Consider the following 13,086-nt stretch of genomic DNA (forward strand, 5'->3'; position numbering starts at 1 on the left):
TCTTGGGGCAGTGTGGAAAGTGAATTGGATGGGAATATTAGTGGGCGCAGATGGATTAGTTAGGAGGTTGTTTTAGTAGTCCTTGCAAGAGGTGAATGTATTGAGAATTTGGTTGTGCCTATACAGAGTGTGAGAGGTGGATGGATATGAGAGACTTTAGGAGATAAATTTACAACTTGGCAGTGGTTGATCCATGGAATCTGAGGGAGAGTTCAGTGTCAAGGACCTGTTTTATGGCTTGCATATCTGATTGTTTAGTGGTGTTATTCCTCAAGACAGAGAACACTGGAAGGTAACTACGTCTAGGGGTGGGATAACAGAAGATCCTAATTTCAAATTTGGATGTGGTGACTCTAGGGTACCTTTGAGACTTCCAAAGGAACATGTAAAGGAGGTATTTGGATGATGACATCATTAAAAGAAACAAGAGAAAGGAAAACAAATATTTCCTAAGCCTGTTCATTGATGTTCTGTATAGATGTCCCCAGAGTAATCCCTGTGGATTAAAAGTACAGTATTTAATTATTACAACTAGTTGTGAGGGTGAAATGATGATTAACTCACAGTGCCCGGTAGAACAAATCTGACTCTTCCTACAGGGAATCCTTTGGAAGCATAGAGGGAATAGCTTTCTTTCCTCTTCCTTTGTTTTTTAAAGAACAAGTTTGGAAATAGAAGTAATAAATATTATCTCCATTAATTTGGAAGTTACTGATGAAAATCAGTGTTCCAGTAATCACAGCCTCATTTCTGCATTTTCTACATTACTTTAGGAAAACTCACTTTCCTATTTCCCAATGTTTTACAGGAACTGGGTGAGAGTGCAGCGATTTCTACATTTTATGTTACTTAGAGTTTTGCAATTTGTCTTCAGATAATAACAAAATATCTAAGTAAGAAATTAAAATTCCACTGAAACATTGAGATTTTTCTCAACCAGCCATCAAAATCCAGACAGATGGGAGAGGATGGCTTACTGCAAAGGGGTCATATTTATCACAAAATTTTGTAAATAACAAACTTTAATAGAAGAATGAAGTAAATGGAAAAAGTTAATCATGATAAAAATAAGTCAACAGATTTAAATTTTATTTTATAAAGTAAAGAGTTGAGAATTGAGACACAGCCATGCAGCTTGCATCTACCGTATTTGTAATTTTGCAGGGTGAAGATCATCCTAGCCTTTGAATTTGGTAGCTGTCTATAATACAAAGCTTTTAAAATTTCATGGAATCATGAAAATAAGGGCTAAAGTCAGTAATATAGCCCTTATATTATACAGTACATGATATATATAGCTAGCACTGTCTCCTTTACTCCAACTGGGAATGTTTCTTTCATATTACTCTTAAGGAAAAAAATTCCCAAAGCTTGCTACTTCTTGGTTTAATCACAATTCATGAAGTGAAATTAGAAATATCTATTAGTTGGTGATTTGGGTTGCAAAGAAAGCAAGGCCGCTTTATTTAGGACAAAATCTCCGCTTTTTCTGGAAGGAAAATGACATTTCCTTAACATCCATGTAGCCTATTTTCAACAAATATACTCTGGTAAATCTTTTTAGGTGTATATAATAGGGATCCCTATGTATATGTGTTTAGTAATTTAATTTTTTTTTTTTTTTTGGTCAGGAAGATTGCCTCTGAGCTAACATCTGTTGCCAATCCTCTTCTTTTTGCTGAGGAAGATTGGCCCTGGGCTAACATCCGTACCCATCCTCCTCTACTTTACATGGGACCCCGCCACAGCATGGCTTGTGTTTAGTAATTTAAACTTATGAAATATTATTTTTCCGCTTAGTGAAGATGGAGAATAACAACTCATTATTCTCCCCACTGGTTAAACAAACCCAGCTCTTTTAGTGCATTCTCATTCAATATCATTATCAGTGTCAAGAAGTATGGCTATAAAATTATGAAACTGATTTTTTAAATGAGTAAGTTATTATTTATTTCAACTCTTATTATTGAGGTAAATGTATTTTTGTTTCCCTTGCAAGGAACAAAGGAGGTTACACATTCATCCAAAAATATTTGGGAAAATCTATTCTGGATTTTCTTTCAGATATAGTTTATAAGTCATTGAAGAAAATCAATCCTATTACTTCATGAAAATGTCAGATATTATATTCATAATGCAATAAAACCTATAAAGTCATTAGGAACAAATTTAATAAGAAAAGTACTGAAACTATATGAGGAAAACTATAAAAATGACTACTATACTTGGACACCATCTTAAACAACTTCCAAATACCTTTTGACTATTTCAAAAAATCATTCCTGCTCTCAACAGTCAAAAGTCTATTACCAAATATTTAAATAGAAAGTATCATTAAGAATTAAAGATCATTAATAGATATTTTCATTAAAAAATTTACCGATTATTTATTCCTAATTTTACATTAGAGTTTTCAGTGTCAAATGCTCCTCATTGAAGGTAACAAGCATTTTACTTTTCTTTCTATTAATATACTAGTGACCGTCCTTTTATCTATCTTTCTAGGCACATACAAGCATACAGACGGACATACAGATGTAAACACAGATGTACACAAACACGCACACTATAATTGCTTATAAAAGGACACACACTATATATTATGTTTTTATCATGAACTTTTTGTGTGTGTGTGGGGGTGACAAAATCTCTCTCTCCTCTTCTTTCTCTATTCCTACCACTGCGTCTACTCCTGCACAAGAAAACCAATGTTAGCAACTTGGTATATTATTCCACATCTTTATCCACGCTCATATCATCATATTTATTTATACTTAGAAATAAAAAATTTGAAAATTCATAAAAATGGGACCATAAGATTTAAACTTCTTCATATTCTGATTCCCTCACTTAATAATACCTTGAGAAAATCCTCCCATCGTTAACTGGTACAGCTTAATTACACCTCTTTTATGTCTGAATAATAATCCATGGTAGGACTGTACCATAATTTATTCAACCGTTCTATTGCTGAGTGTTTTTTTGCTTCCAGTCTTCGCCCGCATGAACAATGCTTTATTAAACATCCTAGTACTTGATTCCTGTATATGAGTGGTATTATTTCTAGAATATATATCCAGGAGTAAGATTAGTAGATCAAAGTTTATATAAATTTCTAATTTTGACAGATAATGTCAGATTCAAAAGGCTGTTACAATTTACGTTTTTACCAGTTATGTTAGAAAATGCTTCTTTTCTCACTTTCCTGTCATGAACAGACATTATTTCTCATTTTGCTTTTTGCTTATCTGACGAGTGAAAATAATGTATCAATTTTAAAAAATCCCTAATTATTGAGGAGGATGCGTATTATTTCCTATATTTATTGGTCACATTGACTTGCTCTTCCGTAAATATCTGTTCATATTTTCTGCCCATTTGTTTCATTGAGTTGTTTAACTTGATTTAGCCTAGTTTTAAGAGGTTGTGTGTGTGTTTGTATGTGTGTAGTTTACAAGTATTAACCCCATATTTGTACACTATGTTATAGATAGTTTCCCAGCATATTGTTTGTCCTTTCCCTTTGTTTATGGGTTCTTCTCCACCATAAAAACTTATGTAGTTTATGCCTGTATTAAATTATTAGTCTCTTTCTCTTCCACATGCAATGGTCTTCCATGTAATTTTAAAATTGCCTCAAATGTTTGCATTGATTTCAGTTTTTTTCCAAATTCAGGGTCAGAGAACACAGAATTTGTAAACAGACTTACTAAAGGATGAAAGTTAAACTTTAAAAACTACTCATTAAATGGGAAACAACACTAGGGTATCATTTAATTTTCAAATAAAATGCCACTGATTTGTGCTATCTTTGGTGATCGTCTTTGTCATATTTTCTCATTACAGTGATCAAATGTTGACAAGTCAGAAGGAAACAAGACGCTGGTGACCGAGTTTGTTCTCACGGGACTTACAGAGTGTCCAGGGCTGCAGGTCCCCCTGTTCCTGGTGTTCCTGGTCACCTACCTCACCACCATGGGGGGTAACCTCGGACTGATGGCTCTTATTTGGAAGGACGCCCGTCTGCACAGGCCCATGTACCTGTTCCTTGGTGGATTAGCCTTTGCAGATGCTTGCACTTCAACCTCTGTGACTCCAAGGATGCTGGTCAGTTTCTTAGGCAAGAGTCAAACGATGTCCCTGGTTAAATGCATCACCCAGTTTTATTTTTTTGCTTCCAGTGCAACTACGGAATGTCTCCTCCTGGTGACTATGGCCTATGACCGCTATGTAGCCATGTGTAACCCCTTGCTTTACCCAGTGGTCATGTCCAACAGGTTCTGCGCTTGGTTGATAAGTGTGTCATATGTAATCGGTTTTCTGCATCCCCTCATTCATGTGAGTTTGTCATTAAGATTAACTTTCTGCAGGTCTAACATGGTACATTATTTTTACTGTGAAATTTTACAACTGTTCAAAATTTCATGCAATGACCCATCTGTTAATGCACTAATGATATTTATTTTTGCAGCTTTTATACAAATATCCACTTTAATGTCCATCATAATCTCTCATACTTGTGTGCTCCTTGACATACTAAAAAAAAAGTCTGAAAAGGGCAGAAGCAAAGCCTTCTCCACTTGCAGTGCCCACCTGCTCTCTGTCTCGTTGTACTATGGCACTTTCATCTTCATGTATGTGCGTCCTGCATCTGGCCTAGCTGAAGATCAGGACAAAATGTATTCTCTATTTTACACGATTATAATTCCCCTCCTAAACCCGTTTATTTACAGCTTGAGAAATAAAGAGGTAATAGGTGCCTTGAGAAGAGTTGCAAAGAAGTAAACAGTTCCCAAGGGAAATTTCCTATTGTTTCTCTTTTCACGCTTTGAATAAACAAGTCTCCAAGTCTTGCAGATTAGCCATGGTTCCGCCCTTTCACCAGAGGCTAGCGGTCAGGGTGGTCACTGAGCACGGAGTAAAGGAACCCAGCTTCACATAATGTTTACTTGGATGTGGGTCCAGTTGAAGTTACTACTTCAGTTGAAATGACTCACATCATCCACAGTTGACTTATTTAGAAATATTGTAATTCCTTTTTATCTGAAAGTTTAGTCTTTGAAAATTTGCTATCTGAAACGGACTCCTTTCCCAAATTTCATTTAATAATTGACGGCAACTGAGGCTGGTGTATAAGTGCGAGTTGTTTAGTTCATGACTGATCCAAGCTCACTGCGCTAGGCCTGCGTGTTAATAAGGCTCTGTGATGCCCTACCACACCATGATAAAATGATAAAAACTTAGATTCTTGGCAGAAAAATGTTTATGAAATAAAAGTGAGAAAAATTAAGAAAAATGAAGAGGTTTAAAAATTGGTGCATCTAACAACAATTAAAAAAAAGAGGTTGGCTTGAATCAAATTAAAAACTTCCCTTATCTAGAAGTCCACATGCTAACTTTCATAGAGGACATTATACAATTCAGTGGTACTCAGGAATTTGCTGATGTGGAAATATATCAAGATACAGCCTTCTCAAATATTATGGATCTCCTGTATTCTATTCATATGAGCATGTGTTTGCAATAGTAAGCCAGATCAAACATTTGCACAGGGATTGCATTGCTATTTTATTTTATTACATCTAACTTCATTTGCTATTTTCTAATTCATTTATTTCTCCTATTTTTAAACTTTTTCCATCTGCTTTGTTTTTCTTCTAGCTTTTATATTTAGAGTTGAATTCATTTATTTTGGGGTTCATTTGTTATTGCTATTGTCTGTATTCATATTTTGTGATATCATGGATATTCTTGAGTTGAATTTAGTTCGAGTGTTTCACATGTTCATGTGTGATTTTTATTTATGTTAACATTCTGTAGCTCCAACATAAAACATCAGTTCTGTTTTGAAATCTTATTGCCATATAAAATTTCCAAACAGATGAATCTATTGATGCACTGATTCTTTTTATTTTCTGTCTTTACTCAAACTTTACTTGTATGTATAGCACAGTCTCCTATGCCCACGTCTTCTTTGCCAAACTGAAAGAGAATTATGAACAAGTCAGAAGCAATGCCTTCTCCACAGCAGTGCACACACAGAGAACATGCTCACTGTTCTCTTGTGCTGTTATAATGCTCTTTTTCCACATGTGTGAGTCCTGAATCTGGCCCAGATGAAGAACAGGGAAAATGTATTCTCTATTGTATATGATTGCAATTCCCTGCTGAATATCTTTTTATACAACAAAAGAAACAAAAAAATTTTAGGTGGAGTAATCAAATGATAAAGGACACTTATTTCTCAGATAAAATGTCCTAACCAGTTTTTTCAATTTCTAGTTAAATAAATCACAACACCTAATAGGATGTCCTGCTCATTGGTAATACTCAAATTTTTTTCTGAAAAAATGGAAAAGAGGCAGACTTTGTATTACTATGTTATAAAAATATGGCTGACGACTTTTAAGTGATTATTAAATCTTTAAACACCCAGCTAATTTGTCAGCACGTATGATTTGTTTTTCATCTACAGTCGAATGAAGCAATGTGTCAGTTGCATTTACTACAACATCATCGCCTCAGTGCATAATCACTGAGTGAGTAACTGCATGCCTGCTCTGACTCCAATAATAGTCTTTTGGAAACAGTTTGAAGCACATGTAAAGCAAGAGGCTTATGTAAGTCTTTTAAAAAACTTCCATAAAACCAAACCATTTTTCAACTACATTATTCTTAAGTTGCTTTGCAAGACTCTTATATACAAAAAATTATTTGTGATTAAATAATATTAAGTTCATGAATTTTAGAAACAAATGTGACTATATATATATATCCTCTTAAAGCATTTTAAGGTAATTACAGTCACTTTTAAATGCAGTTTTAGATAAGTAACCTCTCTGCTGACATTAAAATATCTAAATATATAGACATATTTAGCAATAATTTTCACAATAAGCAGAGATAAAATTTTCTGGCATGTATGAATTTCCATTTTTATTCTGACAGATAATATCAATGAGAAAATTATTAGAAGTACTTATGAATACAATATTTATATATATATATATATTTTTTTTTTTGTGAGGAAGATCAGCCCTGAGCTAGCATACATGCCAATCCTCCTCTTTTTGCTGAGGAAGACTGGCCTTGAGCTAACATCCGTGCCCCCATTTTCGTCCACTTTATGTGGGACGCCGCAACAGCATGGCCTGACATGTGGTGTGTCAGTGAGCACCCGGGAACCGAACCTGGGCTGCCGGCAGTGGAGCGCACGCACTTAACTGCTATGCCACGGGGCCGGCCCCTATATATATATATATATTTTTAATGTATAACTGAAATTTCACAATGTTATAAACTGTTGTGACATCAATAAAAAATAATAAAGCCAAAAACCCCCACAATATTTATATTTTTAGGAATTATAAACCATCTGAAAATTTTCTGTGTTTCCAATTAGGCTTCTATTACTGGCATCTCATTTTAAAGGGACTTTAAATGAAATTAAATTAAAACTTTATTGTATCTTCCTTGTATCTCCTTGTACTTTTTTCCTTCCAGGATGGTATCCATTGTATGTCTTTCAACCTTCTTATTTATATTCTTGTATTTTAGCAGAGAGTAAAAAAAATCTTTAAATAAATGAGCAATGTTTTTCTGTTTCTGCTGTATGTCTTTCCTGAGGTATGATTCTTAGATGACAATATCTAGTCTTTTTATATTGCTTAACATACTGTTTTCCAGAAAATCCTGTATACAAGTTAATGTTTGTACTGGAGAATAGTCAATGCAACTCTAAGTGCCTCCTACACCCACTGCCCCCACTGAGCCTAAAGCAGGTCTGTGCGCCCAGGTGTACGTTTTCATTACATGAGGTTACCACCTTGGCTACAGCTGATTGGATGAGAAGTGACATAATCCAAGACCTTACCATCTACAGGCCCCTCCATCTTTTCTCTATTATTTGTTTTTGTGGATGCCATCTTCATGTATATCCATCCTATGCCTAATGATACACGGGGACAGGCCTTGTGAATATGCTTTTATATCACCATGATTGCCATGTTCAGTTAAGAATATCCTAGACTATAATATTAATAAGGCTAGCTACTCAAGAAAATTGTACTGAAATTTCTGTATGGGTCAGAAAAATTCCAGATCCGGAGTAGTCCTATGACATAAATCAGTGGAACACATCCTTATTTCATATACCAAGGACAACATTGCCCATTTGTAATATAATTGTGTGTGTATGAAAAGAGGATGGATAATGGACATTTGACATGTATGGAGTAGGAAGAGGTTGTTATGAGCATTGGAATTCATCACAAAGAGCCTATTAGAGATTGTTCAATATCCTGAGAAACCTGAGCACCTTTGTAGTTACGGCACATGTAAATTTTGGAGACGAACCTGAAAATGTAAGTTGAAAACAAAGTTTGAAGAAGTTTTGAATGGCTTACTGAGGGTTTGGGGCTTTGTTCAAACAGCACTAGGGACTCATAGAAGGTTTTTGAGTGGAGTGATGTGATAAGAGCTGAACCAGATTTGAATGCATGATCTAATATATGGGCATGCATGTAGAATGCTAGACAACATAATCTATGAACTAAAGAACCATGATGCATTAGCCATCCTACTAAATCTGAGAAAAAGACAAATTAGGTGAGAAATTAAATATAAATCTCCTACCACCACACCTCATCCTGAAAACGAACACTTGTTTCTATGAATGCCACCAAAAATACCCTATTGATAGAATACTGGCTATCTGATTTCATTGGAAGATTTTATTGGATTGAGACAAAATCACAGCAGTTCAATGGAAACGTTGTAGGATATTTTAATACAGTAATGTGTCACTTAATGACTGGGATACGTTCTGAGAAATGTGTTGTTAGGCTATTTCATCATCATGCTAACACCATAGAGTGTACTTATACAAACTTAGATGGTATAGCCTCTACACACCTAGGCTATATGGTCTAGCCTATTGTTCCTAGGCTACAAACCTGTGCAGGATGTTACTGTACTGAATACTGTAGGCAATTGTAACACAATGGTAAGTACTTGTGTATCTAAACATATCTAAACATAGAAAATGTATGGTGAAAATATGGTATAAAAGATAAAAAATGGTACACCTCTACGGGCACTTACCATGAATGGAGGTTGCTCCATTACTAGAAGTTGCTCTGAGTGAGCCAGTGAGTGGTGAGTGAATGTGGAGGCCTAGAACATTACTATATACTAATGTAAACTTATAAACATTGTACACTTGGGCTACACTAAATTTATAAACAAAGATTTTTCTTTTTTCAATAATAAATTAACCTCAGATTACTGTAACTTTTTACTTTATAAACTTTTAATTCTTTAAAACTTTTTGACTCTTGTAATAACACTTAGCTTGAAACACAAATACATTGTACAACTATATAAAAATATTTTCTTTCTTTATATCCTTATTCTATAAGCTTTTTTCTATTTTTAAAATTTTTATTATTTTTTTTACTTTTTAAACTTTTTTGTTAAAAACCAAGACACAAACATACACATTAGCCTAGGCCCACACAGGGTCAGGATCATCAGTATCACTGTCTTCCTCCTCCACATCTGTCCCACTGGAAAGTCTTCAGGGGCAATAACACACAAGGATCTGTCATCTCCCATGGTAACAACGCCTGCTTCTGGAATACCTCCCGAAGTACCTGCCTGAAGCTGTTCATAAGGAGGTGTCACTCTTTTCAGAGATATGGCCATGGTGGTTTGCTTGGTTTGTTTCTTTTTTTCATCATCGATTTGCTGGTAAGCAGATAATGCACCATGAACATTCCTCTCTATTAATGAAAATCTTTTGGTGCTGGGGTCTATCTTTTTAAACTTTTCAAGGAGCTTGTTGAGGTCTGCAAAGCTTCTGCTACACCATTCACTGTGAATTTTCTTGGGGATTCTTCTTCTTTCTCTTCTCCTGCAGTTTCCTTTTCTCTTGCCTCTTATTCAGCTATGCATTCCTGTTCCAGTTCCAACAACTCCTCTTTAGTCAAGTCCTCAGGAACCACCTCTAGGAGCTCCTCAGTGTCATCCTCATCCACACCAAGGTTAAAGTTGTTTGCCATCTCAACCACAGCCTTGTTGATTTTTGCAACTTCCTCATCCTTGGCAAATCCTTTGAAGGCATGGATGAACCTCTTGAGTGTCTTCGTCCAGATGCCATTCATCCACTTCTTGGTGACATCACTCCAAGCCCAAGCTAGGTTCTTGATGCAGTCATAGATGATGTAATCCTTCCAGAATGGCATCAGTGTCTTCTCAGCTTCTTCCTCATTTGCAGCAATAGTCTGGGCAAAGGTCCTCCTCAGGTAGTAGGCTTTAAAAGCTGCTGTAACTCCTTGATCAATTGGTTGGATCAAAGAGGTGGTGTTTGGAGGGAGAAACACTGCTTTGATATTGGGATGAAGATCACCAATAAAAGGAGGATGTCTGAGAGCATTATCAATAATAAGGAAAATCTCGAAAGGTATGTTATTTTCCAAACAGTACTCCATTTCACTGGCATAGCAGTTCAGGAGGGCATCTTGGAAGAGGAGCTGGGTCATCCATGGCTTCTTATTGCTCCTGTAGTGCACTGGCAGTGTGTGCTTATTGATACACTTGAAGGCCCTGGGGTTCTCACTGTGCCAGATCACAAAGGGTTTCAATTTGTAGCCTGCAACATCACCCCCAAGTAAGACTGTTATCCTGTCCTTAAAAGCCTTGAAACCTGGTATCGATTTGGCCTCCTTGTGGATAAAAGTCCTTTCAGGCATCTGTTTCCAGAATAGGGAGATTTCATCCATATTGAATATTTGCTCTGGCAAGAAATTTTTCTCCACATTCAGCTTATCTAGAGTTTCCAAAAAGTCTTCAACCATCTTCACATCAGCACTCGCAGACTCACCACTCACTTTCACATAATATAATGAAGAACAATTCTTGAATTGTTTAAGCCACGCTGAGCTGGCAGTAAATTCAATGTCATAGTTGGGTCCGACCTTTTATGTCAACATCAGAAACAAAGTTTTTGCTTTGGCCATGATCATCGTGGTGCTGGGAGGGATACGTTTCTGCGTCTGGTCTTCAATGCAGGTCAATAGAAGTTTCTCCATGTCTCATATAGGCCTTTCTTGAATTTTTGTTAGTCTCATTGCCTTCAACGATGCAGATCCTTTAACAGCTTCCATCACCTTGTTCTTGTTCTTCAAGACGATAGCTATGGTGGATTAGGAGAGGATATGCTTGACTGGTGAGTAATAACCATCACTGATTTTCCACCTTTGTAGTCCTTAATCACTTTTAATTTCATTTCTAGATCAATCACTCAACGTGGCCTCTTACTGGCAACATTAGCAGTGGATTTTATATGCTTAGGGGCCATGATGAACAAAATAACATGAGATTAAATCAAGCACAAGAGAAAATGATGCAGTCAAGAGATGCAGTAAACACGAGATGTGTGAGGCTGCTGCTGGTGTAACGTGGCATATTGTTTTACAGTAAACTTGTTTTTTTAATAAGTAGAAAGAGTATACTCTAAAATTACAATAAAAAGTATAGTATAGTAAATACATAAACCAGTAACATTGTCATTTATTATCATTATCAAGTATTATGTACTGTGCACAGTTGTATGTGCTACAGTTTTATATGACTGGCAGCGCAGTAGGTTTGTTTACACCAGCATCACCACAGACATGTGAGTAACATGTTGCACCTTGACATTGTGATGGCTACGATGTCACTAGGCTATAGGAATTTTTCAGCTCCATTATAATCTTATGGGACCACCATGATATATGTGGTCCATTGTTGACCGAAACGTTGTTGTACAGTGCATGACTGTTATGTTAAATATTAATTAATTAGCATTCTAGACTATAGAGAGAAGAATAAAAATCTTTAAGTTGCTGCTGTGTCACTTTCTTTCTTACAGATCCAAGATCTGAAGAAAAACATTAAAATCTCTGAATACTAAACACTAGCAAGACATTCAGGAGTAAAATTCTTTCCTCTAGTACTTGGGAATGAGGCTGCTTCTTACAAGGGAAAGTTTGTCCCATAATATCCACCCCCCTACTCTCAGTGACATGCTAAGAAAGGGAGCCTGAGTTACAGCCAAGTCAAGAGAAGGGATATTTTCTTCCTCTCCCCGCTTCTCTACTTCCATAATCTTCCCAAATGCTCCTAGATCCCAATAGCAAAACTTCCTTAGAATTCCAGGCCCAGTGGAGAGCAGACTTGTAAAGGAGTTAGGATCCTCCAGTCAAACATCTTCGTTTTTTATAAGTGAGTGTTAGTGTTACACCAGGCAGATTAAACAGAGGCAGTTCCTGATCACTACAGGGCTCATTTTAACATCTCTCTGTTCAACAGGCTGCCACCTGGAAAGAAGAGACACCATCAGTTATTAGAGTTCAAGGATCTGTTGCAGTCTTCAGGCTTAGGATTTGTGTGGTGAGAAATGGTGAAACAAGTCAACTGCAGCAAAAGTCAGAAGTCGGAGGGAAGGGGCCAAGCGCTGGCTGAGACAGAGAGTATTCCGAGAGGGGCAGGCTGCTCTGAGGGAGGGTGGGGCGATGAGGCTTCCAGCAGGACTGGACCAGAAAGCCTCCATGTCCAAGAGCAAAACAGAATGCAATGTGTAAAGGTTACTGCTCTGACAAGGAACCGCAAAGTCTTGGGTATTGAATTTGCACAAACCACAGAGCTACCCACAGACAGTAAAATTTCCGTTTTCACTGAGTGAATCTCACTCACAGTTCCTACATTGCAAGTGTTTCTCAGAGGAAACCTTTGCAGCTCAAGAGAGCTGAGCCATAAATTCTCGTATGTGTTAGAAATTTGGGGTTTTACTATCTTGCACCTAGATCAGATTTTGTTGTATGTTCTACTGTGTCCAAGGCAGTGAAAACAACAAGTTCATAATTCTTATTTGTCATTTTCAGATGTGTAAACTTTTATGGCCTGCTTACATTACTGAAGAAAATGGTGTCTGCCTGCTGGCACTTTTGGGACTTCTACCTGGTTCCTGAGCTCTGTCAGCCTCACTCACAAACATAAATGTTCCTCCTCTCACAGGGTAGCATGTCAGGCAGAAATCTAATG

General features: G+C 36.6%; 1 protein-coding gene across 1 annotated transcript; it reads left to right on the plus strand.

Annotated features, from left to right (window-relative positions):
- Positions 1–3,855: 3,855 nt before the first annotated feature.
- On the plus strand, positions 3,856–4,785 carry LOC131415053 (olfactory receptor 5AC2-like; the record flags this gene model as incomplete). Its single annotated transcript, XM_058556508.1, has 1 exon — positions 3,856–4,785. A coding segment is annotated over one exon (930 nt), but the record flags the coding sequence as incomplete, so codon positions are not given.
- Positions 4,786–13,086: the final 8,301 nt, after the last annotated feature.

This window comes from Diceros bicornis, chromosome 15, assembly GCF_020826845.1.
Source record: "Diceros bicornis minor isolate mBicDic1 chromosome 15, mDicBic1.mat.cur, whole genome shotgun sequence".
Taxonomy (NCBI): domain Eukaryota; kingdom Metazoa; phylum Chordata; class Mammalia; order Perissodactyla; family Rhinocerotidae; genus Diceros; species Diceros bicornis.